Source organism: Rhinolophus sinicus, linkage group LG05, assembly GCF_036562045.2.
Source record: "Rhinolophus sinicus isolate RSC01 linkage group LG05, ASM3656204v1, whole genome shotgun sequence".
Classification (NCBI taxonomy): Eukaryota; Metazoa; Chordata; class Mammalia; order Chiroptera; family Rhinolophidae; genus Rhinolophus; species Rhinolophus sinicus.
In genome coordinates, this window is record NC_133755.1 from 21,641,358 (window position 1) to 21,656,560 (window position 15,203).

Below are 15,203 nucleotides of genomic sequence, written 5' to 3' on the forward strand. Positions count from 1 at the left end.
TAAAACTCTAAAAATTATCATTTAAATATAATCATTTGATAGATAACCATGTTATGTTCTCATTTTTGTAGTCTTCTGTGAAAGTTGATTTGATGTCAAGCCATCTGTTTTAAGATAATTTTCATTTAGTATTCTTTGTAAATTTAGGTGGAGTTCAGCTCATTTGCAACAATATGGTTACTAGTACAAGGGCTATTGTAAACACTGCAAGAAGTATGGTGTCAACTATTATGAAATTTCTTGACTCTGGTCCAAACAAAGCTGTTGACAGTACTTTGAAAACAAGAATGCTAGCTTCTGAGCCTGACAATGCAGAAGGGATCCATAACTTTGCACCCTTGGGTAAGAAGAGTTATTAAATCTTACTGGTACAAATTTATGTAGTTTACTAGTTTTATGTAGTTTACTAGTTTGGAATAAAGCAAAAATAGTTGTTGAAGTAAGTTGATCGTGTTACAATACCACCATTTTAATTAAAAACAATTGATGTAAAGGTAGTGGTTTTTGAAACATTGTACTAATTAGAAGGAGTTTTTAATAGTTCTTTAGTAGTAAAATTTGTTTTTTAGTTTAAATAAAAGTACAATTCAGGAAACTAATTAGTAGATTATGTCAGTTTTTACTGTAAATATTAATTGGTTTTAAAGAAATTGTTTTGTGTTTTCTTTTTAAGAAGCTTCAAATTTAGGTACTTTTCCAGTTTAAATAGTTTTCATTTAATATTTCTAATTCATGAGCATTGACAACTTAGAATAAAGGTGATATTTTCAAGTTGAAGGCTGTATTGGACATTTTTTTTTACTTAAATCATTTGAGAATTATTGTGCTATATTTGTTATAGTTTTCATTTGACCCATGAATATAAATAAATTAGGCGGTATGTAAAAATGAACTTGTCACCTTGCCAGTTGACTGGATGCCCTGGTATTTTGTGAATATTGTGGCAAATCATGTTAAATGTATCAACTATATTCATAGTATCACATCTTCATGTTTTTAACTAAATTCTAGTGTAATTATGATTTGAATAGTTCTTGATGCTTTAATGGGTTTCTTTTGTTTTATTTTATTTAAAATCTCTTCTGTAGGTACAATCACATCTAGTAGTCCTACTGCCCAGCCAGCTGAGGTGCTTTTGCAGGCCACACCGCCCCATAGAAGAGCTCGCTCTGCTGCATGGTCCTACATCTTTCTGCCAGAGGAAGCTTGGTGTGATCTTACCATTCACCTACCTGCAGCAGTGCTTCTTAAAGAAATACATATCCAACCTCATCTTGCATCTCTTGCAAGTGAGTAATTGTTTTTGTAAAGAAGCATCATGAAATTAAACTTTAATGTAGGAATATTTAAAAATGAAATATTTAGCAAACAGCTTTACACTTAGATACGATTTCCAAATTGCTTAATTTAGAAGTTTTTAGTATAATGTTTAATATTACCACCAAATCATTTCCCATGAAATGAACTGAAATGGCTATTCCCCTCAAATAAATAGAATGTTTTATGAAATCCAAACAAATATATTCCAGTTAATACTATTTTGCCTTTCCTCTACCCCGAAATTTATTAAACTAGAGCAGTAAGTTGAAGTGAGTTAGTTCACACACCTATAGATAGTAATCTTAGTTTTTCTTGCCGGGTCCTCAGTACTGGCCATGTGATATAAAAGTAACGTATCTTTATTTGTGTGCTCCACCCTCTCCCCCCATTGTAAAATAATTACATCTGAAATAATTTTTAAATTTTATTTTGAATATAGTATTTTAAATGGTTGTGGATTTCTTGTTTGTAATATTTTGAGTCATTCATTTGATTTTTTTTCATTGAATATTTTATTATAACTTTGCAAAGTAAATAATTCAAAAGAAATTTTTAGAAAACAAGTTTTATTTTCAGAAGCAGGAACTCTTTCAAGTGTTCATAGAAGAATGGGAAATACTGTGGCATTCATGATTGTCCCCAAATTCTTTCATTATAAATATAATAATTTTTACAGAATTACTGAAATTATCACATTCTTTTATATGTTCATTGATTGATTCTCATTGCTATCGATGTCACTCAATAATTGGATGAAGAACTGGGAAATTTTGTAGATCCCTGGCATATATGGAGAATAAATTTTCCACTTATTTGCAAGATTAGACTATTGTTACACCTTAATATAGTTGTGGAATCCATACTTCTTAGAAAAAAACAAATGTAATGAATAAAAATGGCAGAAGGAAAATACACTAATCCATATTGCATTATAAAGTATAAGTTAGTATAAGCCTAGGGGATACTCCAAGAGGAGGAAGAAATAGCCTTTATTTGAAAGGAGAAAGAGTAGTTCATGTAAATGGTGCTTTGAGGTATGATTTGAATTTGCACACGGGAATTGAGGTAGGAAGAATGTGATAAAGCAGAACTCTGTTCTTTATATAAAATCAATAAGTTAGATGTTCCCTACTATAAATGTGCTTAAAACATTTTGATTTTATTATTGGAGTGGAACAGAAATTGAAGATATATTGTGTTCCATTAGAAATAACATAATCTTTAGTCAAACATGGGCTTGAATATCAATGTGCCATTTGTTCATATGGCAGTTTGGGTTGCTTAATCTCTTTGACTGTCATCTTGTGTAGAATGTAGATATAATATTTATCACAAAAGATTATGAAGATTAAATTTTAAAATTGATGTGACTTACCTAGTTCTCAGTGTAAACCTGGCATGTAATTGGCATGCAATAAGTTACTTCCTAATTTTACAATTGAAATTAAATTTAAAATCAAAGTTCAAAATGTGTTGTAGTTGATAGATACAGTTATTGTCGGCTTCCATGTTATGTAAGTAAAAAATAATTTTCCCATAGCAGCTGCCAGTTGTTACTTCATTGGGACTTCTTAAATATTAGCAGAAAATGATTTTTGAAAAAACTCGTCTGGGTGTTTGCTTCAATTTGGAAAGAGAAACAAAAGATTAGAGGTGAAAGCAGTTTCTAAACTCGTCTATGTTTAAGATGATTACAATATGATAGTAGTGAAATGAGTTGGTGCAAAAGCACTTTTAATAAATTACATTCTTTCCAAATTATTTACAACAGTGAATAATATGTTAATTAGATTTCCCATTTTGTTGGTGATAATTCTGAATAAAATAGAAATAATAGAGTGCCTGTTTGACTTTTTTTTTTTCTTGGAGAAAATCAAGTACATGTGGTTTGCGTATCTTCAGTTACTCTTTTTTTAGGTGACTTAGAATTTTTTACGCTTGATCTTAGCCAGAAGGTTGAGAAGCAGTTAGAACTTTTTAAATCCAACTTTTATTATACTGTGAATTTCATGTTTTATGTTGGAAAAATAGCTCCAAAATCAATTATGGTGAGAATTAGTGACAAAGTAAAATTTAATATGTAAGTCTTTCTTTTTTTTTTAATAAGTTTATAATGAATATAACTGAAAGCTGCTGTTTTACTGGGATTTCCACTAACGTATGAAGTGTAGTTTAATTTTTCTTTAGTGATTGTTTAATTTTTTTCTTCCTACAGCTTGCCCCTCTTCAGTGTCTGTTGAAGTAAGTGCAGATGGAGTAAATATGCTACCTTTGTCCACTCCTGTGGTCACAAGCGGTCTCACCTACATAAAAATTCAGCTTGTAAAAGCAGAAGTAGCCTCTGCTGTCTGCCTTAGACTCCATCGTCCACGAGATGCCAGCACGTTAGGTCTTTCACAAATTAAGTTACTGGGCCTCACCGCTTTTGGTACCACTTCTTCAGCAACAGTTAATAATCCCTTTCTTCCATCTGAAGATCAGGTATCTAAAACAAGGTATGTTTACTTCTTACTCTTAAACATGTCTGTTAAATTATTTATCCTGTGGCTTTTTTTTTCATATTTTTTTAGAGTTTAGGAAGTTCTTTGTTCCTTAGGTAGCTATACAGTATCATAATTTTATTAAGTGTAATAGAGACAATTCTGTAGAAGCAGAACCGTGCGGCTGGTTAAAATTGAGATTTATGTATGTTTAACCTTGGCATGATCTACAGTGTGGTATATGTGGATGTGGGTTCCAGTTCTTTGGGTTGTAGTTTAATATAAGAATGTCCAAATGTCTATCACCAGGAGTATACCTGAACCATACAAATTGACCATGCAGACCAGGAACCTAGTCTTATATGGTAATTCCTAAATGCCAAGCAACGAAAGGATTAGATTTGAACCATACAAACTAACTGACCAACCAAACGAGAACCTGAATATATTCTTTAATTTACATTCTTCCGGTAGATTTTGCTGCCTGAAAATTTTATAGGTTTATTTTGTTGAAAATTTTTCTGATAAAAATTTAGGATTTCTGTTTTATTCTGAAGTTGCCAAGAGTTCACATTTTTGCAAGTTTGTATTTATACATATAAATATATGTATCTATGAAAACATTTTCTAATTAATAAAAAAGCAAGCATGCAGTTCCTAAATGCTATTAGCATTTAAGTATGTTTATTTGCTATGTCATAGGGGAAACTTATTGTTTAATTCTTTATTGATATTACAGTATTCTAAAACTTCATTTTACATAGATTGATGCTATTTATGAAAAACACAGCATGCTAATCTTTAAGAAGTTTTTGTTTATCCCTGAAATAATTTGAGCTACTTAAATTGACCACATAAGCCACTTTGTGTTGTGTATTTCAGTATTGGATGGTTACGGTTATTACATCACTGCCTTACTCACATAAGTGATCTGGAAGGAATGATGGCAAGTGCAGCTGCACCTACTGCTAATCTGCTACAGACATGTGCCGCCTTATTGATGTCCCCATACTGTGGAATGCATTCACCAAACATCGAGGTTGTCCTAGTAAAGATAGGACTACAGTCTACTCGAATTGGCCTAAAGCTCATTGACATTCTACTGAGAAACTGTGCGGCATCAGGCAGTGATCCTACAGGTGACAGTTAACTTCGATTATTTTAATTTTTATACTTGAACAATGTAATATTTGTGATTACTTCTGTTTCTGAAATTCCATTATGGTTTCATTATTTTTGGAGTTTTTTGCCATTGTTAGAATTTACAGAAGAGTTATTTTTAATGAATAGTTTAAAATAAATTGAGCAAATCTTCCCAGCTTATTCACTTATTTAGAAAACTTTTTCTTTTAATTCTTTTTTGCAAGATTTGAATAGTCCTTTACTTTTTGGAAGACTGAATGGACTCTCTTCTGACTCTACGATAGATATTCTTTACCAGCTTGGAACCACTCAGGATCCTGGAACAAAAGACAGGTATATAACGATCTCGTTTTTAAATTAAGGTACCACATACACACAATCACATGTAGTGAATGTTACTTGTAATACTTTCTCCTTAGGTCATTTCATAAAAGTTAAGAGTGTTTATTATATTGTTTATTTAAATACCTGTATGCTTTCTGTAGTGTTATTTCTAGAGATTTTTGTGATCACTAAACATAAATTTTCATGTATTTGGACATATTTTAAGCAAACTTGAATTCAAATAGAACTCTTATTCACTATTGCTTCTGAGAAATGGAATGGATTAGAGTAAAATATTAAAAATAAATATATTTTTCTGTGAACTGTGTTTTGATGGGATCTTTCTAAATTGATGGTATTGTAATTATACTATCTATCTTAGGGAATATTTACTAAATGTGTATGAATATAGGAATATTGTGTCTATATTAGGTACTTGGACTATTTTGATAATGGTAATGTTTATTTTGATTGATTACTTGTTATTGATTATTTATAATATTCATTGAAAGCTTTTCATTAGATTTTCTACCCTCTTTCTTTTGCTTCTTACCAGAAAGTCGAACCTACCATACCAAATAAATAACATCTAAACATTTCACCTAAATATTTAATGCTCTTTCAGGATAGGTAATTTTAGGTGAGTCTTACTAGTATAGTTCTTCCTTAATGTCTTCTGTCTCCACATTGGTAAGAACTCATACTTAGATGATACATTTTTGAGTGATGGTTTGGCATTCTCCAGTTTTATGTATATCCTCTGTATTGGAAGAACATATTTGTAGAATGACTAAATTACTGTGCTAGAAATTGTTTGCTGAGTTACGTTGTCCTTTAATGTTTTGTTTAATTTATATTTAAAATAAAATCATTTGATATTGTATTAATTTCTTCATAAATTAACAGGTTTAATTATTTGGTGGATACTTAACTCATTTTATAGGTATTTATAAGTATAGCTGCTATATGTCTGGCACTGGGAAGGATATTAGAAAGACCAAGTTAAATGAGTTTGGCTTTTTGATCTCAGGGTTGGGGAGACAGCAGTCTCATAGTTGAAGATTTACATAGGTTAGACTTGGGGGTATGGAATAGAGAGAGTGCCAGGCAGGGAAGGCACCTGGAAAAAATTGTTAATCATCGATAATGTGGTACCTTTCACTTCTTTTAGGCGAGTTGCTTTCACCTTCTCTTGATTAAAAATGTTTAAATGACATTTAACAAAGTAAATTTATTTTCAGCATGATAGCTTCAAAATACTAAATAGGCTGACTTCTTTTGCATTAAACTTTTTGCTTGATATAAGTTATATGATGACTACATATTATATTTAAACATAGATTAAAATATTTTTTGATAAAACATACAGGAATGTGTGCCAAAGTTGAATCATAATGGTAAATAGGGTTAAAAAATTAGTATTAAATATTTTTCTAGAATATGTTTCTTATTATTCAAGTTTCAATAGTTTTATTTTTGTCACAAAAAGAAAATTTCCCTTAATAAAACTATTTTCGTTGCATTATACTTTTTAAAACGTAAATGGTTAAGAAGTGAAATTAATGACAAGATTGTTGGCTTTATTGACTGAGAAAATGCTACTTTTAATTGTCTCATCTTTCTCTGACTTGTCTATATTTCTTATCAAATGAAATTTAAAGGTCCTTATTCTTCTGTCCTTCAGGGTAGAGAGAGGAATTAAGTAGTATTATATACTTTCCTATCCCCATTTCTTTTACCTTGAAGCAAAGAATCTGGTGGTTTAAAATACAAATTTGAAAGGAAACAGCAGCAAATATAAACAGTGTTTTAAGAACTTGACAATGAATCTTATCCCATTTTCTTTTTCTTAATACAAACTCCAAAGCATTATTGCTTTAAAAATTATTTTGGTCTCAGTGGTTTCTAGCTCCAGGGGACAGAGGGTAGGGTGGTACTTTAAAAAATACATATGTTGGTGCTATATTCTGTTGTCAGAGTGAAGGAAGGGGAGTGGCTGGTACTAGTATTTAATGGGTGGGGACAGAAGTGTGAAACATGCTGTATTGGTTGCATGAAATTCTGCACAATAAAAAATCACCCCAAGATTACTGCTCTAGGTTGTTTGGGTTTGTTAGAAGAGAAGAGAGAAATTTAGAAGAGAGGGTGAGTTTGTTAAGCTGTATATCCTGTAATTCTAGATATTTACATTTTTTATAAATGAAGTAAGAATCAATGTTTATTTGTTGAATTAGAGTTGTGTTATCTCAAATACTTACTGGTTAAGATTGGTCAGGTTATTGGAAAACTAGAACTATTGTATAATTCCTTGTCCCTCTTATTTTAGATTAAAATTGTCAAGAACAATTAGTATATTATTCTCAATATACATTGCTTGCATGCAGTGTGATGTTTATCCATATTAAATGTCAGTCGTGGTATAATTGGTTATTTGAATTCATTTTCTTTTAAGAATTCAGGCCTTGTTAAAATGGGTCAGTGATTCTGCAAGAGTGGCTGCTGTGAAGAGAAGTGGCAGGACGAGCTACGTGTGCTCTAACTCTTCAGCTGTAGAGTACGGTCTTCTAATGCCATCTCCTTCTCATTTGCACTGTGTGGCAGCTATTCTGTGGCATAGTTATGAACTGCTTGTGGAGTATGATTTACCAGCACTGCTGGACCGAGAGCTCTTTGAGTAAGTACAACTTTTGAAATCCTTTTTTTCCCCCAGTGCTAGATCATTTTGGTTTTCACTTGATGAAATTGTATTTTATATGCTTATTAGGATAAAAATAATACTTTGAAAGTATAATCAGTTATGATTTTGGAATGCGATGTTACAAAAATGTAATTTATCTTCATGTTTTCAGATATATTAGAGTCACTGCCTGCTTTTCTCACCTAAAATCAGAATGTTTAACGTATGTGCTCCTACAATTCATAGTGTTTCTCCTATTAGCAAATTTACCCTTCAGATTCCTTATCTTTAATGTGCAATTGTGGAGGAAAAGCATGGTTAGAAATTTTGAAAGAGTTAATAACTTCAGACAGTTTTTACGATTAGTTGTTCTTACTACTTTTTAGATACCGGTGATGATTGTTCTTCTGATGAATAGTTCCCATTACCCACATTTCTTCACCGTACTCAGCTAAGACTTTGCTGAACTTCTTGCCTGATACCTGCTACGTTTGTAGCAGAATATTTTATTTATTTCTGAAGAGTTCCGTGACTCATAAAACATTGGCCTTTTGTCTGCTACTCTCATTTTCATATTTGGCCCTACCCGTTGCTGTAATCCATGATTAATTAGTAAAACTCACTAATAGTTTTGGTTTAATCCATTAATCATATCAAATTTGATCTAAACATTTCCATGGTATAATTTTTCATTGTCTCTTTATATGACTTTTTTGAGGTCATACAGAGAATGGTAGAAGCATTTTAATATATAGATCTCTTGGTTTTCTGTACTCATTTTATAAGCCTAACTTCTAATTTACCTAAATGCATAAATAAGCAGTCTTCCTGAAATCTTATAATGTAGTAATATTTATGCTAAATAAACTGTATAATTTTCATCAGAGTATATAGATTGAGCTCTAATAGAAATATTTGGAATAGTGAGGTCTTTGTAAAAAGAAAATGTATGTATATATATGCGTTGTTAACATGATACCTTTTATTCCCCTAGGTTACTTTTTAATTGGTCCATGTCTCTTCCCTGCAATATGGTTTTGAAGAAAGCTGTTGACAGTCTGCTTTGCTCAATGTGTCACATACACCCAAGTTATTTTTCCTTGCTCATGGGCTGGATGGGAATTACCCCTCCTCCAATGCAGTGTCACCACAGACTATCCATGACAGATGATAGCAAAAAGCAAGATCTTAGTTCATCTTTAACAGATGACTCTAAAAATGCACAAGCGCCTCTTACACTAACGGAATCACATTTGGCAACCCTTGCTTCCTCTTCTCAATCTCCAGAAGCTATCAAACAATTATTGGACTCAGGTTTGCCTTCTCTTCTTGTGAGGAGTCTGGCTAGTTTCTGCTTTAGCCACATTTCTTACTCAGAATGCAATGGTCAGTCAATAGATGCTTCCCAGGACAAACTCAGGCGGCATCATGTTTCACAACAGTGTAATAAGATGCCTGTCACAGCAGACCTGGTTGCTCCTATTCTTAGGTTTTTGACAGAAGTTGGCAATAGCCATATTATGAAAGATTGGCTCGGTGGATCTGAAGTCAATCCACTATGGACAGCACTTCTGTTTTTATTGTGTCACTCTGGGTCCACTTCTGGAGGACATCATTTAGGTGCACAACAGCCCAGTGCAAGATCAGCTTCTCTTTCTTCAGCTACTACAGCAGGATTGACTACACAACAGAGGACAGCGATTGAGAATGCAACTGTTGCATTCTTTCTGCAGTGCATTTCATGCCACCCTAATAATCAAAAGCTGATGGCACAGGTAAAGTAAAAAAACTGGCGTATGACTTAGGTGTCTCATTATTTTAATATGTTGTCAAATAGCAGTAGTGAAATTAGTTGAGAAAGGGTCATATATGAAGGCCAGGTGATAGTAAAGTTTAGAGTGCATATGTTTAAGGATCTGAATTTAAACCATAATTAAAATATAGTACTGATACCTCCTTCCTCCTCCCCTCAGCTGTCACATAAATCAGTTATTCTCGTTGATGATATAATGAGCAAATTCACCAAGATTCTAGCTATAGGTCATACAATCAGCCTTTTAAAAAGTCCCCCAAATAAAAAGAACAGACACAAAGAACAACACTTTACCTGCTGGAACAGGATGGGCCACTTGATGGTGGTCATTGAGTGCCTCATCTACAGTAAGGCAGTGCATTTTGTTGTAACCAGATTGCTGCAAGTGTTGGTTTGGTTCTAATGAAGCAGACACCAGAGTAGGTTTTAGATAGGAGACTCCTGACAAATCACATTAAAAATGTGAAAGATGATTTTATTGTGTTAAGTCTATGGGGCTAAAAATCTTGAAAGCTAGGATTATTTCAAGAAAAATTATTGTTGCTTTTTGCTGCATTCTGATCCTTTCTACCTGTAGTTTCTAGCTTCAACAAGTTGTTCAACGTATAAAATAGGGTTAGTAATACTTGCTTCAAAGATTTTTTTGAGAAAATTAAGTGTTGTAATGTATACAAAGTACCTAGCATTAATTCTGTCTGAAACATTGTAGACATGAATAAATACCAGCTTCTTTTGTTACCTCTTTACTTGTTACTGCTTATTCAGATCAAACTTTATTAATATCTAGAAAGATAGCTATCATAATTTTCAAAAATTACTGAATGATTTAACTTTATTAACACTTCACTGCCTAAAGTAATTAATATTGGGAAAATATATCTGTTTAATGTGCCTAATTAAAAGGAAATGATTAAATTACTATTGTTAACCAAGGCTATGAATATGGGTATTTGAAAATTTGGTTTATGCCTTTGGATAGCGTGAAACTTTGTGTCCCATTGCTTTCATAATTTTTATTGTATTGTAACCACATTGATACTGACTAAAGTTAAAAGTAAGTTGGTTATGATACGTATTTATAAAAACCCTATAGTAGTTATTTATCTTATCCACAGAAATTTTTGTTGCACTGTTAACTTTTTATCTACTTCTGTGTTCATATATTTTCAGATGAAATAATGTATTCTTTATTGCGATTTAATGTATTCAGATATACTTATTAATTCACATTCTTAATTTCCTCTTTATTCTTTGAAGTACAAAGCTGCAAATAAATACTGCATTTAACTTTTGAATCTCTTTCCTCGCCAGGTTCTTTGTGAACTATTTCAGACATCTCCTCAACGAGGGAACCTTCCAACATCAGGGAACATTTCAGGGTTTATACGTAGATTATTTTTGCAGTTGATGCTAGAGGATGAGAAAGTGACAATGTTTCTTCAGTCTCCCTGTCCAGTGAGTTTTTAAGTTAAATTAAATCTGTAATAATTAGCTGTGTGTAAAGATATTTTATAATTTCACGTCAGAGCTTGTAGTTATCTCTACAGTCCAATTTCTAATATAGCAAACTGAAACTAAACATCTTTTATACTTCATGATGGGACAAAAAAATTCCCTTTGGTTAACCCTACCCACCTAGAATAACATAATTATACCTTTCCTTGAATATTATAATTTGATTTGGGGGAAAATGACATAATATTAGGTACAACAGTGCTAAAGCAAAAGTTAATCAACAGATCAAATGGCAAATGTGCCACGTTTAAAGAAACATATGAAACAAGCCCTTTATATTTTGTATGTATTATTGAATTTTTTATTTTATACTTTTGAAGTTTTTTGTAATTATATGTATATCAAAAAATCACGTTTTGATTTCTTTTTAATTAATTTTCAGCTGTACAAGGGTAGAATTAATGCTACTAGCCATGTCATCCAGCATCCGATGTATGGAGCAGGCCACAAGTTCCGTACACTTCATCTGCCAGTCTCAACAACGTTATCAGAAGTTCTTGACAGAGTGTCAGGCAAGTCAAATTCAAGAATTAGGTTTTCTTTAACCTTATGTTAGATGTACATGGAATTTTATTACTTTTATAACTTTGTTTTATTGCATCCATTCACTCATTTAATGGCTAGAAAGGGTCAGGATATCGTCACATTTTGAAGCATGAGTAAGTAGCTGATGAAGACAAAATGTACAGTATATGCCAGCACCTGTAGTTTTTTTGGTGTAATGAGTGTGATGTATAGTTATGACATAATGGGTAGTTAGAAATGTAGACAAGCTGTTGGAGGAAGCCGTTGATAGAATTTTCTCACAATAAACTATCTGGTTGTATATAGGAGATGAATTCCAGGATATTAGGTTGGATGACAGCATTTTAAGTAATAAACATTTACTAAATCTAGGGAATAAATGAGTGGTCAAAAGATGAAAATAAGTAGGTAAAATTTATTGGTGACCTTATTGTTTATAATCGTCAGTGAAGAACATTTCCCCTAGGTTTCTTGCCTGTATTTCAAAAGCTTTCAAATGATGCCTTTAAACAACATACAGGTTATAAATGTATTAAAAAAATCATAGTGTTTGATGGCAAAATGCAAATCAACTGTGGATGGTTTGAGTTTATTGCCTCTCAGAAATCCTAACCAGTGAATAAATTCGAGTAGCTGCTATTTGTAATTTGTCCTAGGGATGTAAAAGTGAGCCAGACACATATTCTTCCCTTCAAAGTATTTATGATCTTATGTATGTCATCAGATTAAAAAAGCTGGAAATTTAACTGTTTGCATTTTAACGTAAATATGTTTCTATCTGTATATATTAGAACTGAAGAAAGTTAGGAATACCTCACAAAAAGCTGGAACTATCTATTAGTTGTAAATATAAACCTAAGTTTAGAATAAAGGACTGGGTTGAAGAGATTTGGGAGTTGTTACCATATGCAAACAGTAAGTTAAACTATGTGAATGGATATGATCACTCTGAGAAGATAAGGTAGAAACTATTCTTTTCCAGTTTTATTCACTTCATTTACTACAAGTGTGCATAAAAGTGTAATTTTTACCTTTTTACAAATTACAATAAAGTTTACAATAAAATGGCAGAATACTATATAAATAACTTTTTTTCTTATTTAAAAATGTTCACCGTATCTGTTGCAGGTGTTTTTCTGAAAATAGGATTTTATAAACTTTTTTCTAACATAGCCTTAAAGTTGTCTCTTTTAAAAGATGTAGGAAAAAAATGAGAAATTAGTTAATTAAATGAAGGAAGGAAATGAAGAATACTGAAATTAGGTTATTGAGATTTCATACCTTTAACTTGATAATGGAAAAGGATAGATGTTATATTACAAACTAACTGGAAATTTAACAATTTTTGTTTATCTTTGCTATAAAAGAATGCTGTTTTCAAAAATGTCATATTATTTAGACTATTTTACAGGTAAGTTCCCTTTATTACCTAATAATTTTTAAAAATAAACTGACTGCTTTAGAATAATACTATATCCCAGTAGAAAGTCCAACAAAGAGTTGTCCTGAGCAAATATTAAAAAAAACAAAAACTGAATTTAACCTTTATTTACCAGTATTTTAGTCCTGTAAAAGTGTGTTAATGATCTTTAGCCAATATGTTTCATATGTGTATATATATTTTATCAACATGTATAAAAACAAGTAATTGAAAATTATTTATCATTGGTTTTAAGCAACTTGAGTACTATGTGCCTTGCAGTTTTCTCCATGTTTCCTTATGATTTAACTTTGTTGACTTTCTTGAATCTGTGGGATCTCACCAGATTTGGAAATATTTTTACCATTGTTTTCTCAAATACTTTCTCCCCATGTCTCTCCTCTCTTTTGGTGATTCCAATTCCACATTTACTAGGCCTGTTGAAGTTGTATCACATCTCATTGAAGCTTTGTTCCATTTTTCCGCCGTGTTTTTGCCCTCTATTTTAAAATTCGGATAATTTATATCATACTATTATCTTTCCAGCCTAGCATTGTGCCCTGCAAACTGCAGCCAGCCTTTGTTTTTCTGGACTCCCAATTCTGTATCTGCACCTTAGGTGACCCCTGGTTGTGCTGAGCTGTGTTTTGGGAAACACTCCAGGCAATAAACTGGAGCAGTCGGAGGGCTAACCTCATTTGATTTCATTCCCCCAGATACCACTGTCCTGCCTTCCTGATGCCTAGTGTCTGAAAGCTGTTACTTCATACATTTTTCTAATTCTAGTTATTTCAGGTGGGAGAGTAAATTTGGTCTTTGTTCTTTTATACTGGCCAGAGTAGAAATCCAAACCAGAACAATTTTAAACAGAAAGTTGATAAAACTTTTTGTTAGTGATATCTTTTATTGTCTGAATGGCATTTATTGAGGTAACACCAAATACATTCTTATCACCTAATGATCTTTACATATTTTTCTACCTGATTATGCTATGAATTAATTTTGTGAGTTTTCCATTACTTATGTATTTCACTCTGACTTCTGTAACTTTTTCCATTTTGGATTACTTGGTTGTTTTTGTGAGAAAGTAAAATGTATTGTTGTATTAATGTATTTATTACTTAAGGTGTTCAAAAAATTTTTTTAATTTTATAGAAGCATAAACTGTCAAAGGCAATCTGTAGTTCGGAAGCAGCTCCAAAAATCGAGAACACTGGGACATTTTCCAGTAGTTATAGAAAGCTGTAAAATAGAGGATAACACAAAAGATGCTATGATCATATGATCATTTTAACTTTTTAACTTTATAATAAATCGTTAGGTCATAATTGTGTTAAGTTAGAATAGTAAAAAGAAAATTTGTATCAACTATATCCACTTAGTAAAAACCATTCCTAATAACAGAAAAGTTCATCTAGCTTTTTGGATTTCTTAATGGCTAAATCAGATCGTTGTATGGTCTCCATTTATTTTCATGATTTTCAATAGTATACTATATTTCAACGTAACAAAAGAAAATATTAATTCAGAGAGTAATAGCTATCTATGAAAGTCCTTAGATTTCATTTCTAAAGTGCTAGTAAAACATATAACTTTGTTGTAAGATTCCTAACTAAATAAAAATATCAGAACAAGAAATCTCTGTTACTGAAATTTGTTCCTTTGTACTCCCATTTGTAGAATAAGTAGAAGTCTAATGTAATGCTTTAGAATGAATCCTGAACTTGAATTCCATATTTGCCCTTTACAGATTGTCAGTAACCTTGTTAAGGCTGTTTCCTTATTTTGAAAATAATATCCTTGATATACATGTTTTGAGGAACAGGTTAGATTTAGGTAGCAAGCAGATTGAACTATGCCTAAAATGAAGCAAATTTTCATGATAATGATTTTCATTTCCTCCAGAGGTAGTATTAGGTTGGTGCAAAAGTAATTGCGGTTTTTGCAATTATTTATTTTTATTTTCTTTATTTTTTATTTTTAAAG

The 15,203-nt window shown here is 31.7% G+C and overlaps 1 protein-coding gene across 17 annotated transcripts in view; it reads left to right on the forward strand.

Annotated features, from left to right (window-relative positions):
* The window catches only part of BIRC6 (baculoviral IAP repeat containing 6), a 203,300-nt gene that overhangs the window by 127,845 nt on the left and 60,252 nt on the right, over window positions 1-15,203 (forward strand). For all 17 annotated transcript variants that reach the window (XR_012496300.1, XM_074331867.1, XM_019741686.2 and 14 more), the window contains 9 exons: window positions 148-342; window positions 1,089-1,289; window positions 3,536-3,815; window positions 4,683-4,939; window positions 5,168-5,276; window positions 7,720-7,941; window positions 8,939-9,719; window positions 11,069-11,212; window positions 11,655-11,784. Coding sequence is in view for 16 of the 17 variants with exons in the window: in XM_074331867.1 (XP_074187968.1) it covers window positions 148-342; window positions 1,089-1,289; window positions 3,536-3,815; window positions 4,683-4,939; window positions 5,168-5,276; window positions 7,720-7,941; window positions 8,939-9,719; window positions 11,069-11,212; window positions 11,655-11,784 (2,319 nt within the window). In the remaining variant the exon portion in view is untranslated. The remainder of the gene's footprint in view (window positions 1-147; window positions 343-1,088; window positions 1,290-3,535; window positions 3,816-4,682; window positions 4,940-5,167; window positions 5,277-7,719; window positions 7,942-8,938; window positions 9,720-11,068; window positions 11,213-11,654; window positions 11,785-15,203) is intronic.